This window comes from Vitis vinifera, chromosome 19, assembly GCF_030704535.1.
Source record: "Vitis vinifera cultivar Pinot Noir 40024 chromosome 19, ASM3070453v1".
Taxonomy (NCBI): Eukaryota; Viridiplantae; Streptophyta; class Magnoliopsida; order Vitales; family Vitaceae; genus Vitis; species Vitis vinifera.
This window is the reverse complement of record NC_081823.1, coordinates 24,757,037-24,785,016: the sequence shown is the minus strand read 5'-3', so window position 1 is coordinate 24,785,016 and position 27,980 is coordinate 24,757,037. Positions and strand designations below refer to the sequence as shown.

At 37.7% G+C, this 27,980-nt stretch overlaps 1 protein-coding gene and 1 pseudogene across 1 annotated transcript; both read right to left on the bottom strand.

Annotated features, from left to right (window-relative positions):
- Positions 1-113: 113 nt before the first annotated feature.
- On the bottom strand, positions 114-11,876 carry LOC132252609 (phenylalanine--tRNA ligase, chloroplastic/mitochondrial-like). The gene is made up of 7 exons (XM_059735148.1): positions 11,853-11,876; positions 10,901-10,977; positions 6,076-6,137; positions 839-1,074; positions 604-648; positions 217-321; positions 114-122 (listed from the first exon to the last, which is right to left on the bottom strand). Exons 1-7 carry the CDS (start codon positions 11,874-11,876, stop codon positions 114-116), a joined length of 558 nt encoding a protein of 185 aa, XP_059591131.1.
- LOC100253035 (phenylalanine--tRNA ligase, chloroplastic/mitochondrial-like) lies at positions 196-27,980 on the bottom strand (annotated as a pseudogene).

The following is a 27,980-nucleotide window of genomic DNA, read 5'->3' as shown; positions in this document are numbered from 1 at the left end:
GGGTTCCTAATACATAAAACCAATTAGACTGGTTTGGTTTTATTTTAAAGTTCAAAACTAAACAAACCAAACCCTGAACACCCCTAATTAAAACACAAATTGGTACGGTGCTTTCAGTGTAACTATACAAATGATTAGGAAAATTCTACCAAGTGAACCATGAAGAGATCTATAGCTAATGAACAATTTACAATAAGAAACATAAAAAGGCAATACCCCCTCGACAAGATCTCCAGCAACTCCTCTTACAACATCACATAAATTGTTTTCTGTGAACAACTCATTAATCCAAAAACTCTTGTCCTTGTAACAAGGAGGATACTGCAAAAAGACGATAGTCAGTTTCTAGCAGCCAATAGAGAAGGTTACATTGGGCTCTAACAGGTATAAATATTTAGTTATTATGTTGTGTGTAATTAATCTTTTCGATTTCAGAATGTAAAAGACAAATTTGCATAAAGGACTTTTTCTGGTTATACTTAAAAATGCAGGCCCCCAAAATGTCTTGGATCCTTTTGCATGAAAATTATGCAAGAGTTTCAATTTACACAACATCAGAAGAAGATACTACTACTATCAAACTGAGAAAATTATAAGCAATACCTTTGAAAATGGCTTGAACTTGACCCCAAGCTGGCCCTTTGAGAACTGCATACAAAGTGTTTAAATTAAACATTCAGGGAACCCAAATCAGACATTAAGAATGTCAACAAGGTCAATTTTCAGCATGCTTTATTTTCCTAAGGATATCAATTTTGGAAATGATTACTTAACCACAAAGACAAAGAAAAGGAGAATAAAATAAAATAGAATATCATTTACTGAATTGGGGAATTACTTGAGAGGTGAACCGCTCATCAGTTGACCAGAAAAGCCAAATATCAGGTATCCCAAACAGAACCATTGCTAGCCGTTCCAATCCAAGCCCAAAAGCCAAAGCAACATTACCTGTTTTACCACTTTTCTTTAATATTTCTTGCTCTGTCACCCCACAACCTAAAACTTCCAACCAGTTCTCCTGATAAATTATCAATGGATGTTGCTTAGTGAGATCGTAGCAGTTCTGCCAAAAAACTATAGGCAATAATTGTCAAATAATAAGTTAATACAAAACTATTCAAATTAAAACCATTCATTTGGAGATGTCAATGTAATGGCATAATGGTTTCACAATTCAATGCCAATAAAAAGATAATGGTTTTTAAGCGGATTCCCCTTAATATGTTACAACTTGATTGACTAGCAGTGTGTAATTCCAATGGGTTGGTCTAATCTAGAGAGTTTGTTTGTTTTTACATTGTATATTCTTGTTTTTGTATTATTGTAGTTTAGATTTTCTTTGGTGGGAGGATTTCTCATCCTTTTCTTGTACTTCTTTTTTCTATCAATATATCTCTTTGTCGTTTCCCATCAAAAATAAATAAATAAATAAAAGGATGATGGTTCGCTACTTCAAGTAGATAATCATACAATAAAATTTCATTGAGGCATTACAGAAATGCTAGTCCAAGGATTTGAATCTTTCTTCTATGATACATCCCAACTCATGTTCTGAAGTTAAAAATTTCTATCATAAGGTTCACATATTGTGAATTTAGAGTGGAAAACAAGAGTCAAATATGATTATGTAACTAAAAATAAAATAGAAATCAGGAAAATAAATAAATTCCTAAAGTTGAATCTAAAACCAATCTTGACTAATGATGGCCTCTAACAACCCCAAGTCAAGTGACTTGTTACAACCCCTTTCCATGTGGCCTAGTTTTGGCTCATGGCCCTGGGAAGTGCTTTTTAGCAGCCCTTGGAGGAACTACTTAGTATTTACTATTTAGTCTTTTCCATAGATTTGCTGAACAGTTAGTCCTAAAATAGAAAGTTAATAATGGTAAATTTATGAAAATTCCAAGAAAGGATATACACAGGACCCTAATTGTAGGTTCTTCTACTGAAGAAACATAATCAAGGCATCTATTATGAGAATGCATCTTTTACAACCTCCAAGATAATGTAGGGAATTAAACCAAATTCCTAACCTGTGAGAAACGAAAAATAGAGAAAAACACACGCCAAAGAAAAACAATCACACGTACAAGACAGTATTTACGTGGTTCGGCAATTTGCCTACGTCCACGGAGTTGTAGGGATATCACTATTATCAGGGAAGAATACAAAGTACAACCTCGGCGGTTACAGTATTTTCTCTCCATATATAACACGACAACCACACCCACACTAAAAAACCTTAATTACAAAATGTGGTTCCACAATGGGCTAACCGGGTCCAACAGGCCTCAGTAAATCTCCCATTAAAAAACCATGCAATATTATTCGGGTCGGATCGTCAAACTGGATCAAACAAAACTAGGCTCCACAAAGCCCAACAAATCTCCCACTTGGAGACTAGTTCAATCACCAACATCAAACCGCTATCATCCAAGAAACAATCCCTCATTCCTGCAACTCATCCTCCTGTCCTCAAGCTAGAAGACCAATTGAAGCTGCGCATAGCTTCAACTTCTCAATAGTGACACCCTTAGTCAACATGTCTGCCGGGTTCTTAGATCCACAAATCTTCTCAAGTATTACCAGTTTATCTTCAACAAGATAACAGATAAAGTGGTATTTTGTTTGTATATGCTTCGACTTTGAATGAAAAGACGAATTTTTGGCAAGAAAAATTGCACTCTGACTGTCACTATGTAGAATGCCCATCTCCTGCTTCTTACCCAATTCATCTAAGAAACCATGTATCCAAATCATCTCCTTTCCAACTTCAGTTGCTGCAACATACTCAGCTTCTGTAGTATACAAAGTAATAATCTTCTGTAGATTTGAAGCCCATGATATAGTTGTACCACTTAGAGTAAAAACAAACCCAGTAGTACTCTTTCTACTATCAATATCATTAGCAAAATCAACATCTACATAACCATGCAATTTCAAACTTGCACCTGTGAAGCAAAGACATGTATCTAATGAACCCTTCAGATATCTTAGAATCCACTTGACTGCCTCCCAATGCTGCTTTCCAGGCATACTCATGAATCTGCTCACAACTCCCACTGCATGTGCAATGTCTGGCCTTGTACACACCATAGCATACATCAAGTTGCCAATAACTGAGGCATAGGGCACCTTGCTCATATGGTCCCTTTCTTCTTCTATCTTTGGTGACTGTTCTTTGCTTAGTTTGAAATGACTCCCTAAGGGTGTGCTCACTAGTTTAGCTTCATTCATGTTGAACCTGCTGAGAACTTTCTTCACATACTCTGACTGTGAAAGCTTCAATGTACCATTAGCCTTGTCTCTAATGATTCTCATACCAAGGATTTGCTTTGCAACTCCCAAATCCTTCATTGCAAACTGTTTGGACAATTGCTTCTTCAGATTATTAATCTTCTCAATGCCAGACCCTGCAATAAGCATATCATCCACATACAACAGTAATATGATGTAAGAATTGTCAAAAGACTTAACATAGCAATAGTGATCAGCTTCACATCTCTTGAACCCAATTCTATGCATAAAACTGTCAAACTTTTTGTACCACTGTCTAGGAGCTTGTTTAAGGCCATACAAGCTCTTTCTCAGTTTGTAGACTAGATTTTCTTGTCCCTGAACAATGAACCCTTCTGGCTGAATCATGTAAAGGTCTTCCTCCAAGTCACCATGAAGGAATGTTGTTTTCACATCTAACTGCTCAAGATGTAAGTTTTCTGTAGCCACCATTCCCAGTACAAGTCTGATTGTTGACATCTTCACTACTGGAGAAAATATCTCTGTGTAGTCAATGCCCTCCTTCTGCTGGAACCCTTTAACAACTAATCTGGCCTTGTAACGTTTGCTACCATCATGCTCATTCTTTATTCTGTATACCCACTTGTTGTGCAAAGCCTTCTTTCCTATTGGCAATTCAGTCAGTTCCCATGTCTCATTCACCAACAAAGAATCCATCTCACCATTCATGGCTAACTCCCACTTGTTTGAATTCTCATCTTGCAAGGCTTCATCACAACACTCTGGCTCACCACCATCAGTCAATAGGAGATAATTTAAAACAGGTGAATGACGTTGTGGAGGTCTAATGTTCCTGGAAGATCTGCGAACTTCAGCTACAGGTGTAGTAAGATCTACCTGTGAATTTACATTCTCCTTATCTTCTTCACCCCCCCTTTTGGACAGTACTTTCAGTCAATTTATCTAAGTTGACAAACTCAGATTTCTTTTGATCCATCTCTGTAACATCTGACACTACAGTTGACCTGTCCTTGTACATAATCTGTTCATTAAATATCACATTTCTACTTCTGATGATTTTTCTGTTTTGTTCATCCCAAAACCTATAGCCAAATTTCTCATCACCATAGCCAATGAAAAAACATATTTTTGACTTTGCATCAAGTTTACTACGAGCATCAGAATCAATATGAATATAAGAACCACAACAAAAAACTTTTAAATGTGAAAACTTCACCTCTTTACTGCTCCAAACCTCCTCAGGAAGTCTGAACTCCATGGGAACTGATGGTCCTCGGTTTATCAAGTAAGCTGCAGTGCTAACAACATGCAACCTCATACTTCTAGCACGCTCATTGAGAGTTCTGTTCATGCGCTTAGCCACACCATTCTGCTGTGGTGTCCCAGGAATAGTCTTCTCCATCCTAATTCCCTGTGCAGCACAATACTCACTGAACCCTCCATTTGTGTACTCTCCTCCATTATCTGACCTCAAACATTTTACTTTCAAACCTGTTTTTGTCTCAACCATGGCCTTCCACTTCTTAAAAGTTTCAAATACATTGGATTTATTTTTCAGAAAATAAACTCATACCTTTCTACTTAAGTCATCAATAAAAGTGATGTAGTACCTTGAACCTCCTAGGGATGCAACCGGAGAAGACCCCCACAAATCAGTGTGTACTAATTCCAATTTTTCAGCCTTCGGTGTCCTGTCAGTTTTCAAGAAGCTCACCTTTTTTTGCTTTCCTAAGATGCAACTTTCACACATGTCAAAATCAATGGACTTCAATTCTGGTAGTTTTCCTTTTGACAACAACATCTTCATCCCTTTCTCACTCATGTGACCAAGTTTGCGGTGCCATAGGCTTGTATCAGTACTTGCATTAGCAACTGCAATTGTGTCTCTTGGACATGAGGTCATATACAAAGTACCAGTCTTCTTTCCACGAGCCAATACCCTAGCTCCCTTTGTAACCTTCCAAGTACCACTAACAAATAGTATTGCATGTCCTTCTTCATCAAGTTGTCCAACAGAAATCAGATTCCTCCTCAGGTCAGGAATATGTCGAACCTTCTCCAGTAACCAAACAGACCCATTGGGCAATGATATCCGGACGTCTCCCAAACCCACAACATCCAAGGCTAAACCATCAGCCAAATACACATTACCAAAATCATCTGCAACATAATTCTGTATGATTTCTCGGTGTGGAGTGGTATGAAATGAAGCTCCTGAATCCAAAACCCAATCATCAAGTGGACTATCTATTGTAAGAAGTAATGCATCCTGTACCTCTTCTGTTACAGCATTAGCAGAATCATCTTCATTCTTCTTCTTAGGACTTTTGCATTGCCTTTTAAAGTGACCTGTTTTCCCACAATTCCAGTATTGTACTTGTTGGCCTGATCTAGATTTGCTTCTGTTCCGATTAGAATTTTTGGAATTTGATCTACCCTTATTTGAATTTTTGTCATTACCTTTGCCTCTTGTTTCAAGGTTTAGGGCAGAACCAGATCCTGAGGTTTCACCTGCATCTCTTCGGCGAATCTCCTCAGCCAGAATTAAATCTCGTATATCATTGTACTTGAGCTTTTCCTTTCCCGTAGAATTGCTTACTGCCATCCTCATTGCCTCCCAACTGTTTGGCAAAGAAGACAAGATGATCAGAGCATGAATCTCATCATCAAAATCAATTTCTACAGACGACAATTGATTTGTGATTGTATTAAATTCATTAAGATGTTGTGCTACTGATGCATTCTCTACCATCTTCAAAGTGAACAATTTCTTCATCAGATGCACCTTATTGTTTACTGACGGCTTTTCATACATACCGGACAAAGCCTTCATCAAATCTGCTGTGGTCTTCTTCTTTGTAACATTATGTGCAACAGACCTAGATAGAGTTAACCTAATAACTCCTAGAACCTATCTGTCAAGAAGCGCCCATTCCTCAGCCTTCATACTCTCAGGTTTTGTCCCCAAAAGAGGCAAATGAAATTTCCTCCCATAGAGATAGTCTTCAATCTGCATCCTCCAACACGCAAAGTCTGTGCCATCAAACTTTTCTATTCCAGACGCCTTTCCTGCTTCCTCTGTCATTGCTCCCACTCAAACCTAACCCTAGGCTCTGATACCAGTTGTAGGGAATTAAACCAAATTCCCAACCTGTGAGAAACGAAAAATAGAGAAAAACACACGTCAAAGAAAAACAATCACACGCACAAGATAGTATTTACGTGGTTCGACAATTTGCCTACGTCCACGGAGTTGCAGGGATATCACTATTATCAGGGAAGAATACAAAGTACAACCTCGGCGGTTACAGTATTTTCTCTCTATATATAACACGGCAACCACACTCACACTAAAAAAAACCCTAATTACAAAAGGTGGTTCCACAATGGGCTAAACGGGTCTAACAGGCCTCAGTAAATCTCCCATTAAAAAACCATGCAATATTATTCGGGGTTGAGTCGTCAGACCGGATCAAACAAAACTAGGCTCCACAAAGCCCAACAGATAAAACATTTACTTCTTGAAAAAGTAGCCTGACTTTTCAAGGGATCACTTCAATAAAAATCTCAAGAAAATTGTATTATAAACTGGCCTCATGATCACTGAACCAGCTGCATACTGAACACTAAGACCAATTAAAAAGGTATTCTCCCTTCTAAAAACTCTCTTTAACTCACCCAATCCTGTTCACACAAACACACAAGTTGCATTCAATGTAGCTATGTCGCTATGAATTCATTCATTTTCCTAGAGTTTCTTATTTGGTCAACCAACATATTTGGATAGCAGGTTCAGTGTAACCATGCAAGCAGAACAGGAGCACCAATGTTCATGGTTAACACAATAATGTAGTAATTGGACCCCTAAGGTTAGCTTGTAAAAAGAACTTTTATTGCCAGATTTGGGGACATGGCCCTTCTTTGATGCTATAATCGTGTTTGTTAGCGATGAAGACAAGTGGCAATCACCTATGAAAGGTTAACAAATGCATAGAGATTGGACTCTTAAGGCCCAAATTATGATTTGGCATACTTTGGATGATAATAGGCCTAATCGGGATTTTATATACTTCAATGTGGATTTCAGTCTAAGTTTTGTTTATGAGTCTAGTCAAAGGATCACAAGTGTTCTTATTTCCAAAATCATTAATGCTTCACATTTTCAAGAGTCTTTCATTTTTTTTTATCAGTTCACATTGTTGATTTTCCAACTTCATTAGTATTGCCACTAGCTCCAAAAGAGTCTAAGGTCTAGAGTTATAGTGTATAAAGTTGGTTCATTTATCTCATACAAAACCTTCCAACTTTCAATGCAATCAATCAGGCGCAGCCCCTAGTTTGAACGATCACAGGTTGTCTCCACGAGAACCAATCAGATGACACCTTATTATGAACCAATCGTACTGTGATAGTTCAACTTGTTTGCGTGATGCAAACTGAACTTAAGTGTGAAGCCTAAAATTTGGAAGTGATTCCTAAAGTCCCAACATGTTTTCTTTTACCTTTCTGTTCGGCATCAATTTTGGCATCAGAGCAAGCTGAGAGCATGATTACAAGACCTAGGAGTTTCAAAATAGATTTATCTAATAGTCAAAATGACGAGATACTATTTTGGTGATGGAACAGCTTGATAGCCTGCATATTCGACTAAGCAACATTGAGACACAAATATCTCAGCCCACTAATGATTTAGCACGTGTTGTGCAAGGAGAATTATCTCAAATTAATAACAAAAACTTGGAGGAACATCGGACATGCACCACAATATCCTATATCTGAATGGGCTAGAGAACTACCTGAAACAAGGTGTAAACCTTGTGAAACTGCTGAAGATATCACAAGGAAAGTAAAAGGAGAAGTTCCTAATTTGAAGGAGGGGTGATGCTACTCAATTTGTTGATTGGCTAGCTACAATTGAGGACCGTTTTGATTGGTATGCATGAATGATGAACAAAGAGGGTGGTTTACTAAAATGAAACTAGTAGGCTTAGCAAAAGATTAGTGGACAGAAATTGAAAGAGATACTAGGAAGATGGGAAGATGAGGCTACCACCTGTCAGCACATGACAGGAGATGAAGGATAAGCTATGTGAAAAATACATGCAGGACCAATTATTGTAATAGGTTATGTAATCACCTCATTACTATGAATCAGAACAACATGTCTGTTGCAGAGACCAAAGTACATGCAAAGATTTCATGAGCTAAAGACTTGGAGTCAAATAGTAGAAGACCCAAGGGCAAACTCTTGCATGATTCAAAGCTGGATTGAGACCTAAAATGAGAAGAGAGTTGATGAATCAGCCATTATACATCCTAGAACATGCTTTTCAATTTGCATTAGATATGGAGGAGTACTTGGGATGTGAGTTTCATCCATAGAACCAGTGCAGAGAAGGTTCACTGATGTAGGTTGCAGTGCAAGAATAGGCCAATTCAAGCCATTTATCCAACCTATAGGATCTAAGTTGTATTCTTTTAATGCTGTTGATCCTAAGGGTAAGGTTAATAGGTGTTTTAAGTGTCAACAACCCGGCCAAATAACCTAAATTGTCCAAAGAACAATTTGTACATCGGAATGGAGCCTGAAGAAGAACAAGAACAACAAAAAGATGAAGAAACCGAAATTCATTTGATTATAGAGCCTATGATCCTGATGACTATAGATGTTGCTCGAAAAGACCTACCATAGATGTTGCTCGAAAAGACCTACCATAGATGTTGCTCAAAAACTTTCCTCTCTGTGCAACATTCAGCAAGCTTATAGATTTTATGGCAAGGCCTCAATTGCCTACTGAACAGGTCTATTGGTCACAGTCCTTTTGAGATTGTGACTGAATCGCTTCCTAGAAAGCCTATGGATTTGGCTCCTTTACCAATGGATGCATGACCTAGCATTGAAGCTGATGCTTTTAGTGCGCATATAGATGACATACATTATCATGTTCAATGAAAATTGTTTTCATCAATGAAATTATAAGTCATATGGATTACATGTTTTTCCCGCTTGCCTATCAAATAAATAAACAAGTCATACGATTATGTGAAAAGAAAATTTGCTGAACTTATTGAAGGTGACATGGTTATTGTGTGAATAAGGCCTGAACAATATCCTAGAGGTGCCAATAAGAAACTCCACTCAAAGAATGTTGGTCCCTATAAAATTCTCAGGAAAACAAGTCCCAACGCTTATGTGCTTGACTTGCCAGAAAATATGGGCATTAATAAGATCTCTAATATTGAAGACCACACCCTTTATCCTAATCCTAAAGCTGCTACATCAATTAATGGTCCAAATGGTCATCTTCTACCAGCCCCTTGATTGAAAGAGAAGATTGAAAAGTTGTTGGTCACTAAATTGTTTCAACCAAAAGAGGAGGTTATCAAAAGTATCATGTGGAATGGAGAGAAAGGCCACTTTGAGATTGTATGTGGATCACAAGCAATGAATTTCAGCAGTTGAATTGTGATCTTTATGAGAAATTTCATGCCTTTAACTTGTCAAGGTTGAGTTTTCCGAAGGGCGTGGGGGGTATTGCTTTATATTTGCAAGTGCCTTTTAATTTTTATTTATCAGTTCAAGTTTCTGATTTCTCAGCCTAATCATTACTGTGATTGGTTCCAAAGAGTGTTAGGGGTCTTAAGAGTCTTAGGGTTGTAGTTAACAAAGCTGATCACTCTATCTTCTAAAAGGATTAATGAATGAAAACACAAAACCTTCCAACTTTCAATGTTTTCTTTTTTGTGTGATGAAAACCAAACCTATATGTGAAGCCTAAGGTTTTTGGAAGTAATTCCTAGACTCCCATCATTTTTTCTGGTACTTTTCTGTTCTGCATCAGTTAGGGCATGAAGCACAATGCATCAAATATGTAAGAGCAACTAAAGTGTACACATCATTCACTACAAGGAAAAGGGAAAGGAAAACATTCAATCCATAAAAGTGTTGCCAGCATTCCATTTGCTGGCAAATAGTCATTGGCATGTTGCCATCTGACATGGAAATGAGTTTTGGAAAAAAATACTCCTCAAAGCAAGAATTTTTTAATTACTGTGTGGAACATCAGTGTTTGTGTATGCTCACTAGCATGTGTGTATATATGTTTATGAATTTCTCCTTCAATATAAAAATGCTGCCATAAAATAAAATACAAAAATGTCTTGAAGTCATAAATATACATTGAAGAAAGCAATGCCTTCATAATAGGTCCTGTAAGTCCAAAATAAAAGGACATAATGCATCTTTTTTTCACATTTGGCGACAACAAAGAGCCCCACACCCCTTCCCCACATCAGAGGGGTAAGAAGAACAAAGAAACTAAAAGAAAAAAAAGGGAGACAACTAATTTTGTTTCTACTTTTATATTATTTTATCATCAACATTACTGTTATTATAAGCATTGGAATATTATCAGTCTATGAATCTTAGTGTCTTCAATAACAGATGAAAGCCACACATGCCAGCAATGGAATAAACTGAAGTTCACATTTTTGAAATGATTTTTACCCTTTCTTGCAAAAGATGAAAACAGAAAAATGAAATGGAGCCTGTTTCTACTAAAATTAGTTCAAAAACAAAGTTTTAAAGAAATTCAAAATATATAGTGCTAAAATGTAACCACCAGCCAGATCAAAAGCATACCTGAAAACATATCTCAAGTTCAAATTATGGGTTGGTGAAAGGGAAATATGTATCAATCCAGCGCATTTCCAGATTACCTGCAAATTTCAACAGATTTAGCCCACGCAGATTCTATACAGTATATTGTAAACCCCAAGATGAAAACTACCTTTCTGATAGATTTCAGAAATTTCAAGAATAATAGCACTCTTAAATGTTTCTTTAGGTAATTTGTCAATGATTTTTAACAAGTACCTTGAGAATCGCAAATAATTCCCTATATTATTCTGGACTATCTTGATTTGACTTCTAAATGACCAACCTGTACTGCTTTTGCATAACATGAATTGCTTTCCCCACTTAAATTTATTATTTTATTATTTCATTATTTTTCCCCCTTTTACTTGAAGTATTTCCCAGATTTTGAATTATTAGACCTGGTAAATAATTCCTTAACCCATATTTCTCACTGTAGCATCAACTGATAGTATTAAGTTCGCATCTGATTAAGACAATCTCCTGATCTAAGTTTACCAAACAAGTGCTGCACCAAACCCTCAAGACATTTCTTTAAATCCTCAGCCGCATAAGACATGTCATCCATTCCAGATGTCTCCCAATCAGGGTTCAAAGTATCGGCCGAGTCTGATACAACTCAGCCAAGTCGTATCGGCCTCGACACCTGCCACGACGAGACCGATACCAGATACGGTATTATGCATGAACTCGACTGGGAATCGGTAAGACTCGATTGACTAATCTGATTTTCCGAGTTAACTCGGTTGACTCAGTTAGGTTATAGAGAATAAAAAAATCAAAGATTGCCCTTTCAAAAGCAAACACCTATTATGAAATTTTAAACCATCAATGAGAAGATCAAAGAAGACGAAGAAGAAAAAACCAACCCGTGACCCGTTCGGAAATAAGCAGAGAAACCATTGAAGGATGAGGGCATGATTTAGGATTTACTTACCTGATTTTCCTCAAAATCGAGCATTACCGGAGGGTGGAGCTTTGGTGTCAACGGTGGTGACTCATAAAGTGGATTGAATCTTTCACCAGCGACATCGACAAGACAACCCCCTCACAATCAAATTGCTCCCCCTCCTGTGTTGGGTCTTGCACGGTTGCAAATTTGCAATTGCATGTGGTGTTGTGGGTCTTGACTCTTGATAGCAATGGTGGCGTGCGAGGGTGGGAGAAGCTAAAATTAGTAAAGTAAAAAATGCATTTTATATGGATTTATGAGATATGATTTAATAGTAACATATTAGGAGAATTGGGTCCCGATTTGCTAAAGTAAAATGATATGAAAGGTATGAATGAGGTTTAATGATAAATTAAAGTGTTTATATGGCAAGGTAAGAATTAAATCCTCAATTTTGAATATTATCACAAATAATTTTGAGCTACATGTGAAAAAAAAAAAATTGTTTTCTTAAAATTTTCAACTTATTCAATTATATCTATTTTTTAATTTATATAATATTTTTATAATTTTTTGAAATTTCTAATTATCTTATTTTACGTATCGTCCGATACCGAATTGAGACCGATATGCTTCATGACCCTCCGAGTCAATGACCGATACCGCGACTTTGAACCATGCTCCCAATCACCTGGAAAGAAGACACGAACACCTTCCATCTGCATGATAAGTTATTGAACTGAAGAAAACATTAAGAAACTTGTTAATAGAAAACAATCATTGATAAAATCAGAGATAAGAAACCTAATGAAAAACAGGGTAGTGAGTTGAATCAATGGAATCTCTACGATAAACATCTCCAGTCACAAGGAAATGAGTGTGTCCCCTCCTCAACAGCTCTGCTTGATGAGCACTAGTGTGGCACCTCAAGACAGTTTGAGAGTCAATGTAGTATGTATCATTGTAACTCCTACCGACGTGATCAGGAGGAACCAAGACATCATCAAAATTCTGCAAGAAGTAGACTTTCTGGCATAAGAATTCATAGAAATATGGATAAGAATCTTGGAAGCAGACATTGACCAAAACTCCCATGCCTTATAAATAGGATCTATCTTGAGGATTTAGTAGGCTGTTTCGTTGAAACTTAAATATCCAATCTTAATAAGGGGGAAACGGTGATGGCCAAGAGAATCAATTAAAAATAGAAGCACAACCATGAAGAACACTAACAAACAAGCTTTAAATCCAGCAAATATTAGTTATTAGTTTGAATATGCTTGTGTAAAGAGAAAGAGGAAACCAGTGACCATTTAATCTTGTTTTGCAGAAAGGCTACAATGCTTTGGAGTTTGATTTTCTCCCTTTTTGGTGTGCAGTGGGTTTTGCATTCTTTGATTAAAAGGAATTTGGTGGTTGGTATGGTGCCTTTGTGGGTAAGAGAAGGGAGAAGTCTTGGAGGGTTGCCCCTTTATGCTTAATGTAGACTTTATGGAAGGAAATAAATGAAAGAGCATTTAATGATATCAATAGTCCCACCAAGCTTTAAAACATTCCTTTTTGTATACTCTTGTAAATTGGGCTAGGGTGTTTATAGAGGATCATACTTCGTCTATGATTGATTTTATAGAGTGGTCATATGTCTAATTAAGGGAAAGGTTTTTTGTTTTCTTTGCCTAGTTTCTTGGGCAATCTGTTTGCATACTTCATGTGAACTGTTTTTGCCACTTTTAGGCGCTTCTAATACAAGCTCTTATTTACCTAAAAAAAAAAGAATTAGTTTGAGTGTTAGCATGGTAATAACCATTGAAGCCATGAATTTTAAGCCATTGAAAGTCAACATAAGCAAGCAAATGGTTGTGATGACTGACCTGGTATTATATGCATTAACAGTAAGAGTTAATGTAGGGCATTCTATTACGGATAAGCCTGAAGACTCGTGACACAAACTTTCAATTTTGAATGTTTATTTTGAAAAATAGATAAAATAATTAAAATTAGTTAATAATTTTGGAGATATAGATACAGAAATGCATAACCGAACTCCAAATTCCAGACCAAAATGCAGCTCATTATCCAGTCATGCCATCACAAAACACCTCAAAGCTTAATGGCTTATGGAAAGACTCTTTGATGCACACATCACAACCTGGATTCGAATTAGACCTCAACACACTACTGCAAAATCTCTAGTCAGATTTGTGATCTCAAGTCAAGCCAAAGTTGATGCTAATTTGTTTTCTTCCTACTTTGCCAAATAATTGAGCTCCAAAGAGGTATGGAGCAAAAATACCTACCATGCCATATTCTAGATATCTCGGCAAAAAGAAAATAAAGAACCCTAAAAAAGAAAAAAAGAACCATAAAATAATGAACCTCTCCAAGAAGTTTTGGAAATCCATAAACTTCATTGGTTCATTAGGTAATATGATGCAACATATCTCATTGGACCCAGGCCTTTAAATTGTAAAAAGTTTATGAATCATATGTTGCTCAGCTTTCTTTCCAATAATATGCAATTAGTGAACTACTCATGTATTTTTGGCCTTTTGCTAATGTAATTATATTTTCTCATTAAGAAATATGTGTGGTTCTTTCTCCCCTATTAAGTAAGTTCCCCCGTTCAACAATTCCCAACCAGTAAGCTTCACAATGTGTAAGTCATAGTGTCATACAAATAAATTAATTATCTTTCTTTCTCCTAATATCTAGCTTCACATTTCATTCAGTAGTAATTCCAATTTATTAAAACTAGCAAATTTATTTTATCAAACACTTTACACTTTAACTATCCCCACAAACTAAAATCCATCAAAATAGGCATGTTCCAATGAGCCTACCTCTTGACACCATAGCGCAGGCTAAGTACTGTTACATGTAGTTGTGCTTAGAAGAAGTTATCTTGAATAGCAGTAGATCCTTCCAGTAGTTTATTGAGAGTTTGGGAGGTAGGGGCACTTTCTTGCTGCTTTTCTTCATTGTTGTTTCTTTCAATTTTGATGCCCAGAGTAACTTGTCGACTACAAGTGCACTTGGATTATATCCTCATTTATGTCCTTTTATAAATAGTATCTACTCATGGCTGGTCAAAAGGAATAGCTGATAACATACATTTGCACCATATAAAGTCCTAGTTCCTAAAGTTTCAATCAAAATAGGGAAAATTAAAGAGTTTTTCTTACTCATAAAATTAGGGAAATTACAGTTATGACATGTGAACACATATGAAAACTAAGTCCCACAAATGAAATTACAATGCATAAATTATAATGATGGGATTGTGAAATTCAATCACTATTCCCATAACATAAAACAATGGTTAAAATGTAGAGCAGTTGTAGCTGAGATCCATTAAGTTTACTTGATTCAAGCACATGATTACCCTTACTGCATAAAAGTTTTGAGTGAAATATGCAATTGCTCTGTAATAATTTTCAGTTCCATTAAGCATTTGCAATGGACTTCTAATATTTTATCAATCATCTATTTTATGACATTGTTATATTTCATGATAAGACATGCAGATCATGCTTTATAATTATGCTTGTAAGTACAAGACAAACATGGGGTTTATAACAATGATAATTTCTCATGCCTAAGAAGAAAATTTCATATTTTGGGTTCTTAATAAATCTAATGGCTAGTTAGAAATAATTAGATAAATGCTATTTAGATTACTGAATATTATTTGAAGTGAAAAGTGTTCAATTAGTAGAAATTGCACTAGTCATGAGCTTGAAGATTATATTGAAGAACACAAAAGGGGGAACAACCCAAGTACGCTCAGCGAATACAAGCTGCAACTGAACACCTATAAGAGAGAAGAGCAGCAAATACTAAAATAGATAGCAAATAGCCCCATGCTTTAGATCCCACCTAAGCTCTCCATGAAATCCAAGAATTTTCTACTCATATTCAAACTATTTCCAAAAGCTTTTATTTTTTAAAATTTTTCCAACTACAAACTTATTCTAATTAATTATTATCATTATGACAATTGTGTTTAACAAAAATTCATAAATATTATTTTTTTCTCCTGCAAAACCATTAGAGAATTTTTACAATCTCCATCAATGCTAATTACCAAAATAATGATAATAGTAAGTGTTGTAAATATATTTTTTGCTTGCTTACAAAAATGAAAAAAATTAAATAAATCAATTTAAAAGGACTAAAATAACCTGTAAGTGATTGAGAATGCTATGAATTATATTTTCCTAAGAGACAACATATTCCTTTGAATCCTAGGTTGTCTAATGTCCCTCTCAAAACACAAATTAACTTTCAATTTTTTTTAAAACAAAACAACTTTCTTGAATTTTTTCTCATTTGTATCATGATAGAGAAATATACACCCATACATACATATCTGCAAGACTAGGGTTTTGTCCAAGGACCAAATGGTAATCCTATACAATGTAGAGAGGGCTAGAGAAAGAGAGAGAGAGAGAGAGAGAGAGAGAGCGAGTGGTTCTGTGTGCGAGCGATGGTGCAGAAAACATCGTCTGCTTGGAGCCTCGGAACAGCCGGGGGAAGAGCAGCTTTGAGGTGGAGTCGAAGACCTTCGAGATCGATGTAGAAAAGAAGAAGGGCAAAGTGCAAGTCATTATTGTGGAAAGAAAAAGAGGGGTGTCTTCGTGGATTAAAATGGGTCCAGATAGTCTAGGGATTTTTGTGGAAAGTTTGGCTCTTTGCATTAAGGACACACGAACAGGCAAATGGGTAAGAAATTGGAGGGAAAGATGGAAGATCTACTCACTGTTGCATGATGAAAATAAGGGGGGATTCTTCATCCGTTTAGGTGTCGAGGACCTAGAGAAGAAAATGTTCAACATCTTTATCCCCAAAGGAAGAAGAGGAAAAGAGGGTTGGGTTTCTATGGTGGAGACGCTTAGGGCTTTGGGTGTTGCTACGGAGAGGAAGGAGAGTCAGAAGGACGAGATGATGTCGTCTGTGCCCAGTTTAGGGAAAAGTTTTACGAAAGTGGTTAAGCTGCAAAATCGCAATGGTAGGTTAGTGGCTAGGGTGGAAGTAAGCCACAAGGACCTCAGTCGAAATCTAAAGAGGTTGGATCACTGCCTTGTTGCCTCGTGGGATCCAAAGTCAGTGAAGGGGGATGACTTGAGAAGTTGGGGGACCCAAATGGCACGAAGTTGGGGGTTGAAGGGCAACTTAGGTTTGGCTAAGTTGGAATGGGGAAAGGTGCTACTAGAGTTTGAGATGGTAGTGGAAGCCGAAAAAACTCTAAATCTAGGAGGAATTTTGGTAGGGAAGACACTTCTGCGACTAGAGAAATGGAGCCCTAGGACGGGGTGTCTGTTGGAAGGAGAGAAGAAGAATGAGGCATGGGTGAGAATCGTGAGGCTACCCATCTCGTTATGAGATCGGGCCACCCTTAGAAAGGTAGGGAAGAAGTGTGGGAGATTTTTAGCCATTGAATCTCAGAAGAAGAACCTGGAGGAGCTGCAATGGGCAAGAATCCTGGTGAAGCTAAACGGCGAGGAGATCCCTAGCATGGTAGAAATTGGGGTCGAAGGGGTGTGTTATTTGCTAACCTTGTGGTAGGAGGTAAGACCGATAATGAGAGTGTTGTCGGCAGCGAGAAAGGGGAAGAACAGCGGAGCAGAAGGAAAGGTTGAGGGTGACGTCTCTACACGTGCGGGCAAGCGCGTGCTGGAAGAGGTGGACGATGCAAGGATCGAGACCCATCTGCAGTCTGCTGATGGGACACGGGGGCAAACAGGTGGGTCGGGGCTCCTTTGGGCTCGGTCTTGGGGCCTCGTTAGGCCATCAGTGGGGGACCAGGAAGGCTTGCAAGGGGAGCCCATTAAGCTTGGCCCTACTGGGGCTTCTCGACGCTCCGATTTGGGCTCTGGGCCCATTGGGCTTGATCCAGTTTCATCTCCTAAGGTTGGGTCGTCTCCTATTGGGCTTTCGTCCTTAAAGGGCTCTAGGAAGTTAAATACCTTGGAGACCATTGGGGCGCCTGGGCCGGATAGGATGGAAATATGTCGAGGCCCACCCCAATCTTTGGTGGGTTGCTCTAGGGTGGCCTTGCCACTAGTGTGGGCTGGCCCAAGTCCTCTGAGGGATCCAGATGCTGAAAGCTTTTCCTTCTGGGAAAATGATGGCCGGCGGAAGCAAATTGAGGAGGAGTTCTATTCCATGGAGAGATCAAGGACTGACAGCGCCCTAATTGAGGAAGCATCGAGGTATGGGTGTGCTCCTAACCCTAGTGGTTTGTTGGCATCTGGGTCCTCATCTTCTCCTTCTTTCTTTTTCGGTCGGACTCCATTGGGGGAGTATTGCAACCTTTCTAGGGATGATAGGGAGACTTCCTAGAGGGAAACCCCTTTACGCATGCTTCTCACTCCGGGACCCCTAGAAGAGGAGAATGTTAGCATTGGGAATTGACGGAGGTTATTAATGGCTACAAAGATAACTGTGGAAAGGAGTTGTGTTTAGTTCAATCTATGCCACGAGAAGGAAAGAGATGGGAGGAGGATAGTTTGGAGGAGAGTGATTTGGCCAAATTTAGTGAGTTTTTGGGGTTTTCGACAAAAGGTCTGGAGAAAGAAATTTTGGATTTTTTGGTTAAAATCTGAAATAGAAAGGAAAGAGTCCATAATAAAAACCTTCTAGAAAAATCTAAGTTCGAAAGGGAATTGAAAAGACTAGAGTGCTCAATTAATTACGAGGGGGAGAAGAAACAGAAGTGTGAAATGCAAGGAAGATGATGTCAAATCATGGTGGTTAAATGAAGCTAAGACTCTTGAGTTGGAATGCTCGTGGAACTAACGACAGCTCTAAAAGAAAGGTGATTAAGGCCATGATCAGGATTCAAAGGGTGGATTTGTTTGGTCTTCAGGAGACCAAAATTCAAGCAATGACAGAGGGGTTGGTGAGAAGCTTGGGCATTGGTAGATTTCTCGATTGGGGTACCCTGGATGCCCATGGTTCTACGGGAGGTTTATTGATCTGCTAGGATAAGAGGACCCTAGAAGTGATTGAAATGGAAGTAGGAAACTTCTCAATCTCTTGTAGGCTGAGGAACGTGGAAGATAGGCTAGTTTGGATGTTTACTAGTGTGTATGGGCCTTTCTCTAGAGAGGAAAGAGAGTGGATGTGGGAGGAGATAGGAACAATTAGAGGCATTTGGGATGATCCTTGGTGTCTAGGGGGTGACTTCAATGTCATCCTGTCCTAGAGGGAAAAAAGTAATCAGGGAAGGCTAACGAGTGCAATGAGAAGGTTTGCCCAGGTTGTTGATGAGTTAGAGCTCATTGACCTTCCATTGCAAGGGGGTGTGCTTACCTGGAGTGGGGGGAGGATTAATCAGGCTTGGGCCAGATTCGATAGGTTCCTGGTGACCCAAAATTGGCTTGATCATTTCAATGAGGTCATGCAAAGCAGGCTGCCCAAACCTACCTCAGATCATTTTCCTATCTTGTTGATGGGAGGGTGGGTTAAGGAGGGGTCCTTTCCCGTTTAGGTTTGAAAATATGTGGCTTAAAGCTGATGGTTTTACGGACCTTCTTCGGGGTTGGTGGCAAGGGTTTAAGGTGAGAGGGAGGGCCAGTGTCAGGTTAGCCACTAAAATGAAGGAGCTGAAGCAAAAAATCAAAGTGTGGAACAGGGAGGTGTTTGGTAGGCTGGAAGCCAATAAGAACTCAGCTCTTCAACAAGTGGAGTTCTAGGATGGGGTGGAAAGTGAGAGAAGCCTGTCTGAAGGAGAAACTGAGCTGAAAAAAGAAGCCAAAGACTCCTTTAAAAAATGGGTGCTAATGGAAGAGACCCACTAGAGACAATTGTCAAGGGAGCTATGGCTTAAGGAAGGGGATAGGAACACTGGCTTTTTCCATAGGATGGCAAATGCCCACTGAAGGAATAATTCCCTGGATAGAATTAAAATTAATGGGGAGTGGATGACTGAGGACCAGGAGGTGAGGAAGGGGATAGTGAATGCTTTTCAGCATTTGCTCTCAAAAGAGTCAGGCTAGAGAACGAATATTGAGGGGCTGCACCTTAATCGCCTCAATTCCTGTGAAGCTGAAGTCTTGGAGATGTCTTTTACTAAAGAGGAAATTTACTCTGCCTTAATGGAAATGAAGGGTGATAAAGCTCGAGGCCCAGATGGCTTCACAGTTGCTTTTTGGCAATCAAGCTAGGAGCTTGTGAAGGAGGAGATTGTGGACCTGTTTAAAGAATTCTATGACCAGAGATCTTTTGCCAAAAGCCTCAATTCCACTTTCTTAGTCCTTATCCCTAAGAAATGAGAGGCTAAAGACCTGGGAGATTTTCGGCCAATCAGTTTGTTAGGGAGTTTGTACAAGCTTTTGGCTAAGGTGTTGGTGAATAAGCTGAAGAAGGTGTTAGACAAGGTGGTTTATGAGAATCAAAATGCCTTTGTGAGAGGCAAACAAATTTTGGATGCATCACTTATTTCCAATGCGGTGATTGATTTCTGGCACAAAAGGAACGAGAAAGGGCTTATCTGTAAATTGGACATTAAAAAAGCATATGACAACATCAACTGGAATTTTCTCATGAAAGTTTTGTTTAAAATGGGCTTTGGGTCAATGGAATGGATTTGGTGGTGCATCTCAACCGCCAAATTTTCAGTCATGATCAATGGGGTGCCAGCTAGCTTCTTCTTGAATTCCAAGGGGCTAAGGCAATGAGATCCTTTCTCTCTATATCTCTGTGTTGGGCATGGAAGTGCTAAGCAATCTGATAAGAAGGGCGGTTGATGGGGGCTTCTTGTCAAGCTGTAGAATTCGGGGGAAAGGGGAAGCGGAGATAATAGTTTCACATTTTCTTTTTGCTGATGATACAATCATCTTTTGTGAAGCTAGGAAAGAGCAACTATTTGCTCTAAGCTGGATTTTGGCTTGGTTTGAGGTGTCTTCCGGTCTCAGAATTAATCTAGATAAGAGCGTCTTAATTCCGGTTGGTGAGGTGGAAGAAATTGAGGAAATGGTTGTGGAAATTGGGTGCAAAGTGAGGTTTCTGCCCACTGTTTACTTGGGGTTGCCCCTTGGAGCACATCACAAAGCTATCTCTATATGGGATGGGGTGGAAGAGAGAATGAGGAGAAGATTAGCCTAGTGGAAAAGACAATATATATCGAAGGGTGGGCGTATCACCTTAATCAAGAGCACTCTGACCAGCTTGCCTATTTACAATATGTCCCTCTTTCAAATGCCAAAGAGTGTTGCAAATAGACTCTAAAAATTACAAAGGGACTTTCTTTAGGGAGGGGGAAGCTTGGAGAGGAAAGTCCACTTAATTAATTGGGAGGTGGTATGCACTCAAAAGGAGAAGGGTGACTTTGGCATTCGGAAGATTGATCCCTTGAACAAAGCGTTGTTGGGTAATTGGTTATGGAGATTTGCCGTTGAAAAGGATAATCTCTAGAAGATGGTGATTGGGGTGAAATATGGTCAGGAAGATTTTGGGTGGAGAGCTAAAGAAGCCCGTAGGACTTATGGAGTGGGGGTTTGGAAGGAGATTATGAAGGAGGCAAAGTGGTGCTGGGATAACATAAAGTTTAAGGTGGGGAAGGGGACTAGAGTTAAATTCTGGACTGACCAGTGGTGTGGCAATGCAGCGCTGTCCCAAACTTTCCCCCAGCTTTTTTATTTGGCGGTTCACAAGAATGCAACGGTTAATGAGATGTTGGACCCAAGCATTGATCAAGGAGGTTGGGATCTTAGATTTCATAGAGATTTTAATGATTGGGAGCTGGACTTGATTAGAGGATTGCTTAATACGCTCAGGGACTTCAGGATATCTTCAGAGGAGGACTCAGTGCTATGGAAAGGTGGGGGTCATGGAAAATATGGGGTTAAGGATGCCTACAATTTGCTGGCTGTTCCTAATGCATGCGCCTTTCCGACTAAATGCATTTGGGTGGACAAGGTCCCAACCAAAGCGGCCTTTTTTGCTTGGGAAGCGTCGTGGGGGAAGATTCTCACCTTGGATAGGCTTCAAAAACGGGGATGACAGCTCCCTAATAGCTGTTTTTTGTGCAGTTGTGAAGAGGAAAATGTAAATTACATTCTTGTACATTGTATAGTGGTAAGGGGCCTATGGGAGATCGTCCTTGCCCTTGTTGGGGTTCAATGGGTGTTCCCGAAATTAGTTAAAGAGGCGTTATTTAGTTAGAGAGGCTCTTTTGTGGGGAAAAAAAGGAAAAAGATTTGGAATTCCATCCCATTGTGTATTTTTTAGACGGTTTGGAAGGAGAGGAATAGATTAGCTTTTAGGGGTGGTTTTTTAGATATACGGAAACTCAAAAATTCTTTTGTATGTACCTTGTGGAGTTGGGCTAGGGTGTATATTAAAGAGGAGTCCTCTTCGCTCTTAGGCTTTTTGGAGTGGCTAGCGGCCACTTAAGGGTGGGTGAGGGTGCTTGTTTTTTGTGTTCTTGTTTTAGGCTAATTTGTATACTCCCTGTATACTTTGTAGCCTTTGCCCTTTAATATATTTATGATTATCTATCAAAAAATATCTGCAAGACTATCCTTGAATTTTTTGTACAAAAGCTAGGTCAAACAAACCTTTTCCTTAATAGACCACTATAAGTACCATGCCTTTATTTTACCAAAGGAATTTCAAATTTGGAGTACGTCCAAAATACTGCATTTAAGAGTTGAATAAACACTGGAGAGAACCAATAAACCTGGTAAACTGAATGCCTGTTCTGGACTTTTTTAATATGTACTTAGAACATCGTCGATGGAATAATTGGTAACAAATGCAAATACCACTTTCATGGATTCTTAAATGTTAAAACACCAAGGGCAGGACAGAAACCAACAGGAAATGGGTAGCAAAATAAATATAAACAACAACAAAATGTCAAGCACCAGTCCTAGCAAGATAATACAAGTTCCAAATAGTGCAATGTATAGCTCAAAACAGTGAAAAAAAACATGCATACAATTTCTATTTTATTTCTTAATGGTCAAACCTCTTTTGTGGAGACTATTGGGCAAAGGTTGTCAAACTTATCAAATTTGTTTGAGTAATTGGCATTGAAATAATCATATATTGCATTCTTCAGAATTCCAATTGGGTGTTAATCCCTCCTGTGAAGCTGCATTCCAAGTTTCAAAAAAATTGCATCCGGGACATTGTTTGTAGGATCATCCCTCACCACATCTACAAACCCCACAACCAAATATATCAAGCCAACCAAAAGAACTTGAAAAAGGTTGAGTACATGAATTCTAATTTTACCAAATATTCAGAATAGAATAACCCAAAAAATTTTAAAAATAAAAAGACTCCAAGTTGCATTACACGCCCTGACGAAGTATTATTTGAGATATAGCTTAGTGAGTATAGTTTATTTTTTAAGGCTCTGCAAGCCAAGTTTATCAAAGCAATCAGAAAAATCCAAAAACTCGAGTAAATCAAATTTTTTTTTTTTTGATAGATAAAAGTAAGTATATTAAACGAGAATGAGGAAGCACCAAAAACAGTGCCCTCAAAGTATACAAGGAGCATACAAAAACAGCCTAGAGTCGCACTCCGATAGATCAATTCCAATCACATAGACTCCCAGGTCTTCAAGTTGAATAAATAAAAAAATTGAAATTGACCCCAAGTTTTAGAAACAAAATCCACCATTCAACTACATTAAACCAATCCAAAGCAATAAAAAACAACCCATTAGATGAATTTTGACATCAACCAATACGCAAATAAGCATAAAAAATTTAAATATAAATATAAAGGAAATCAAAGTTGTAATTGCATTCTTACTTTCAAAAAGTTTGCACATCTTCCCTACAAAACCCGCATTCACAAATATCAAACCAAATGAAAAAATGCCATAAACCCAGTACAGAATCCCCATTTCACCAAATACCCAACACAAATACACCATTAAAAAAATAAAAAATAAAAAGGGAGAAAATTTAACCTTTATTAGAAGGCGAAATTGCAAACCTAGTTATATAAATGCACCAAACACCTCCAACAGTACAACAAATAGAACAGAAACGTAACCCGCTAAGCTTGTAAAACGCAAAATAAGTTCTTCAATTCCAATTTCACAAAAAAAAAAAAAAAAAAAGAAAGGAAAAATGTAGAATTCATATAACCAAAAGAAACCCAAAAATTAAAAAATAAATAAATAAAAGAAAAAAGAAAAGGGAAACCATTCCTGAATTCTACTATCGCCAAACAGAACGAGGAGTATAACAGGGAAAAAAAAAGGAAAGAGAGAAAGAAGTGAAAGTTAAAACATGCATTCTTAATTTCACAGAAATGACGTCTCTAACCATGTAAGTCTCAAAAGAGAGAAGGAAGTCTGATAACGACAATTGCAAATTGAATGACAAAAGTTGGGCATAAGAATACCCAGAAAAACGCAAATTGGGCTAAGTACTGTTACATGTAGTTGTGCTTAGAAGAAGTTATCTTGAATAGTAGTAGATCCTTCCAGTAGTTCATTGAGAGTTTGGGAGGTAGGGGCACTTTCTTGCTGCTTTTCTTCATTGTTGTTTCTTTCAATTTTGATGCCAAGAGTAACTTGTTGACTACAAATGCACTTGGATTATATCCTCTTTGGTGTCCTTTTATAAATAATATCTACTCATGACTAGTCAAAAGCAATAGCTGATAACATACATTTGCACCGTATAAAGTCCAAGTTCCAAAAGTTTCAGTCAAAATAGGGAAAATGAAAGAGTTTTTCTTACTCATAAAATTAGGGAAATTACAGTTATGACATGTGAACACATGTGAAAACTAAGTCCCACAAATGTAATTCAGTCACTATTCCCATAACATAAAACAATGGTTAAAATGTAGAGCAGTTGTAGCTGAGATCCATTACGTTTGCTTGATTCAAGCACATGATTACAAAGTTGTGAGTTTATAAGCTACCACTACTGCATAAAAGTTTGAGTGAAATACACACTTTCTTTGTAATAATTTTCAGTTCCATTAAGCATTTGCAATGGACTTCTAATATTTTATCAATCATCTATTTTATGACATTATTATATTTCATGATAAGACATGCAGATCATGCTTTATAATTATGCTTGTAAGTACAAGACAAACATGGGGTTTATAACAATGACAATTTCTCATGCCTAAGAAGAAAATTTCATATTTGGGTTCTTTATAAATCTAAAGGCGAGTTAAAAATAATTTGATGAATGCTATTTAGATTACTGAATATTATTTGAAGTGAAAAGTGTTCAATTAGTAGAAATTGCACTAATCATGAGCCTGAAGATTATATTGAAGAACACAAAAGGGGGCACAACCCAAGTACGCTCAGAGAATACAAGTTGCAACTGAACACCTATAAGAGAGAAGAGCAGCAAATACTAAAATAGATAGCAAACAGCCCCATGCTTTAGATCCCACCTAAGCTCTCCATGAAATCCAAGAATTTCTACTCCTATTCAAACTATTTCCAAAAGCTTTTATTTTTTAAAAATTTTCCAATTGCAAACTTATATTATTCTAATTAATTATTATCATTATGACAATTGTGTTTAACAAAAATTCATAAATATTATTTTTCTCCTGCATACCATTAGAGAATTTTTACAATCTCCATCAATGCTAATTACCAAAATAATGATAATAGTAGGTGTTGTAAATATATTCGTTGGTTGCCTACAACAAAGAAAAAAATTAAATAAATCAATTTAAAAGGACTAAAATAACCTGTAAGTGATTGAGAATGCTATGAATTATATTTTCCTAAGAGACAACATGTCCCTTTGAATCCTAGGTTGTCTAATATCCCTCTCAAAACATAAATTAACTTTCAATTTTTTTTTAAACAAAACAACTTTCCTGAATTTTTTCTCACTTGTATCATGATAGAGAAATATACACCCATACAATACATATTTGCAAGACTATCCTTGAATTTTTTGTACAAAAGCTAGGTCAAACAAACCTTTTCCTTAATAGACCACTGTAAGTACCATGCCTTTATTTTACCAAAGGAATTTCAAATTTGGAGTACGTCCAGAATACTGCATTTAAGAGTTGAATAAACAGTGGAGAGAACTGATAAACCTGGTAAACTGAATGCCTGTTCTGGACTTTTTTTTTATATGTAAGTTTGGATGGAAGTTTGGATACTAGGTTCCCTACTTAGATTTTGTAACTTGCTTCCAAAGGGCCCCCCTTTCATAAGTAAAACGCCAACTCCATTTGCATTGGGGAGCCTTGTTTAGTGTTGATTAGACACCTAACTCCCAAGCCCCTCCTTTATCTAAATAAGCAATTGCCCACCTTACCAAGTGTGGCTTCCAAATGAGAGCCTCGTCGCCCCAAAGAAAATTCCTTTGAATATGCTCTAACCTGAATTTGACTGACTTTGGCATGCAAAACAAAGACATAAAAGTATATAAGCATACTAAAAAAAGTGTTTCGAATCAAAGTAATTCTCACTCCTTTAGAGATATATTGTTTTTTCCATATGGTCAACCTTTTACAGAGCCTCTTTTCCACCCCATACCAAGCCATCATAGATTTCAATGGGGCACTCAAAGGAAGAGCTAAGTAAAAGAAAGGAAGGACACCCACCTTACAACCAAACTCAAATGCCAAGACAGTCAACTGATTGAGTTATGGTCTCAAGTCCACCTTGCTAGAATTTTTCTCTTCTATCCTAAATATATTTTGTGGCTCTCTGTGATGGTTTATTATTTTATTTAATTTCTTGATAGGTGATGATTTATTACTTGGTTTTGCAATCTTAAAATGCTGTGTTGGTGGATGGTGATGAAACTTTGTTAAGGGAGAGCAAATGATAAAAATGGCAATATTGGGAGAATATCTAAGTAAAATATTGCAGTTGCAACTAAGTTATTGTCATCTTTCACAAGTATGTGGATTGTGTTGGCTTCTTTTAAAAAAATATGTGGATTAAATATAGGAAAATAAGATTTAAAAGAGGTGTGACATTATTACTAGACTCGTTACAGGCCACGGAGCAACCCACTCTCAAGATTTTTTATAAATGGAACTGTATTTAGGGTATTGATTTATAGTTCTACTTGTTTTTTTAAAAAAAAAATCATGAAGAAGTAGTAGCATGTGGGACCTTGCTTCCCTTGAAACTACTAATCTCAATGGCATTAAAATGAATTGGAACAAGCCAGATAAACTTAAATATTAATATTCAGTTGGTATGGGCATGTGGGACCTTGCTTCCCTTGAAAGCCAAGCTGCTAATGCAGATTATTTAACATTCATGGATTCTTAAATGCTAAAAAAAAGGAAAGAGAGAAAGAAGTGAAAGTTGGAACATGCATTCTTAATTTCACTGAAATGACGTCTCTAACTATGTAAGTCTCAAAAGAGAGAAGGAAGTCTGATAACGACAATTGCAAATTGAATGACACAAGTTGGGCATAAGAATACCCAGAAAAACGCAAATTGGATGCTTGAATTCGAACCTAGCAGGAAAAAAAAACGCACAATAGAAAAGAAATCAGATTGTGAAATTGCAAACAAACGACACGACTCGAGTGCAAATGCCTGCAAAAACGCAAATTGGGCACACAAAATTCAAGCTAAAGATCCTTTTTAAACGCAATTTTGGGATGTGTGTATGTTACCATCTCTACCAATCTTGACTCCACCAAGCTCCAGAACCGAGACCACCGGTTGCCTCCACTTGTGAGTCTGAATCTTCTGAGCAGAAGAAGAGGAGAAAGGAATGAAAAAGGAGAAGCCATTGATGGCATTTCTGTGGAGTAAAATGGAGGGTTTGGAGAAGAGAGTGGCTTGGGCAAGTGAAATGGGCACAGCCATGAAGTGGTGGTGGCGAGCAGTGGCCCCTCTGAAGTAAGTAAGCATCTCTGCTTCTTCTATTTTCTCCCCCGAACCTCTACTGAGATGTGTCCAAAATATAACCAGTAATTTTGCTTATTAGGCCACATTAGGGCAATTTGAAATAAGGTTATTTCTTTCAAATGAATAAATCATCTCTTATTTGTAAATCTATTTGACTCTACTTAATAAATGTTCCCTGAGATAAATGGATGGTTTCATGAAGAATTTTTGGTAAACTGATTCCTCTTATAGCGAAACTCCATGAACACTCAAAGTAGATCCTCTCTAATCACGTCCTAACACTCCTAAAACACGGCTATGCAGTGTTAGGTCTGTGCGGAGGTTGAT

What these genes read in the sequence shown, in the direction of transcription:
- LOC132252609 (XM_059735148.1), bottom strand. Translation starts at nt 11,876, where the DNA reads ATGCTCGATTTTGAGGAAAATCAG. An exon ending in AACTTGAGATATGTTTTCAG is followed by an intron (nt 6,138 to 10,900) that starts GTATGCTTTTGA and finishes AACTCTATCTAG; the next exon opens with GTCTGTTGCACATAATGTTA. An exon ending in ATGAGCGGTTCACCTCTCAA is followed by an intron (nt 649 to 838) that starts GTAATTCCCCAA and finishes CTTTGTATGCAG; the next exon opens with TTCTCAAAGGGCCAGCTTGG.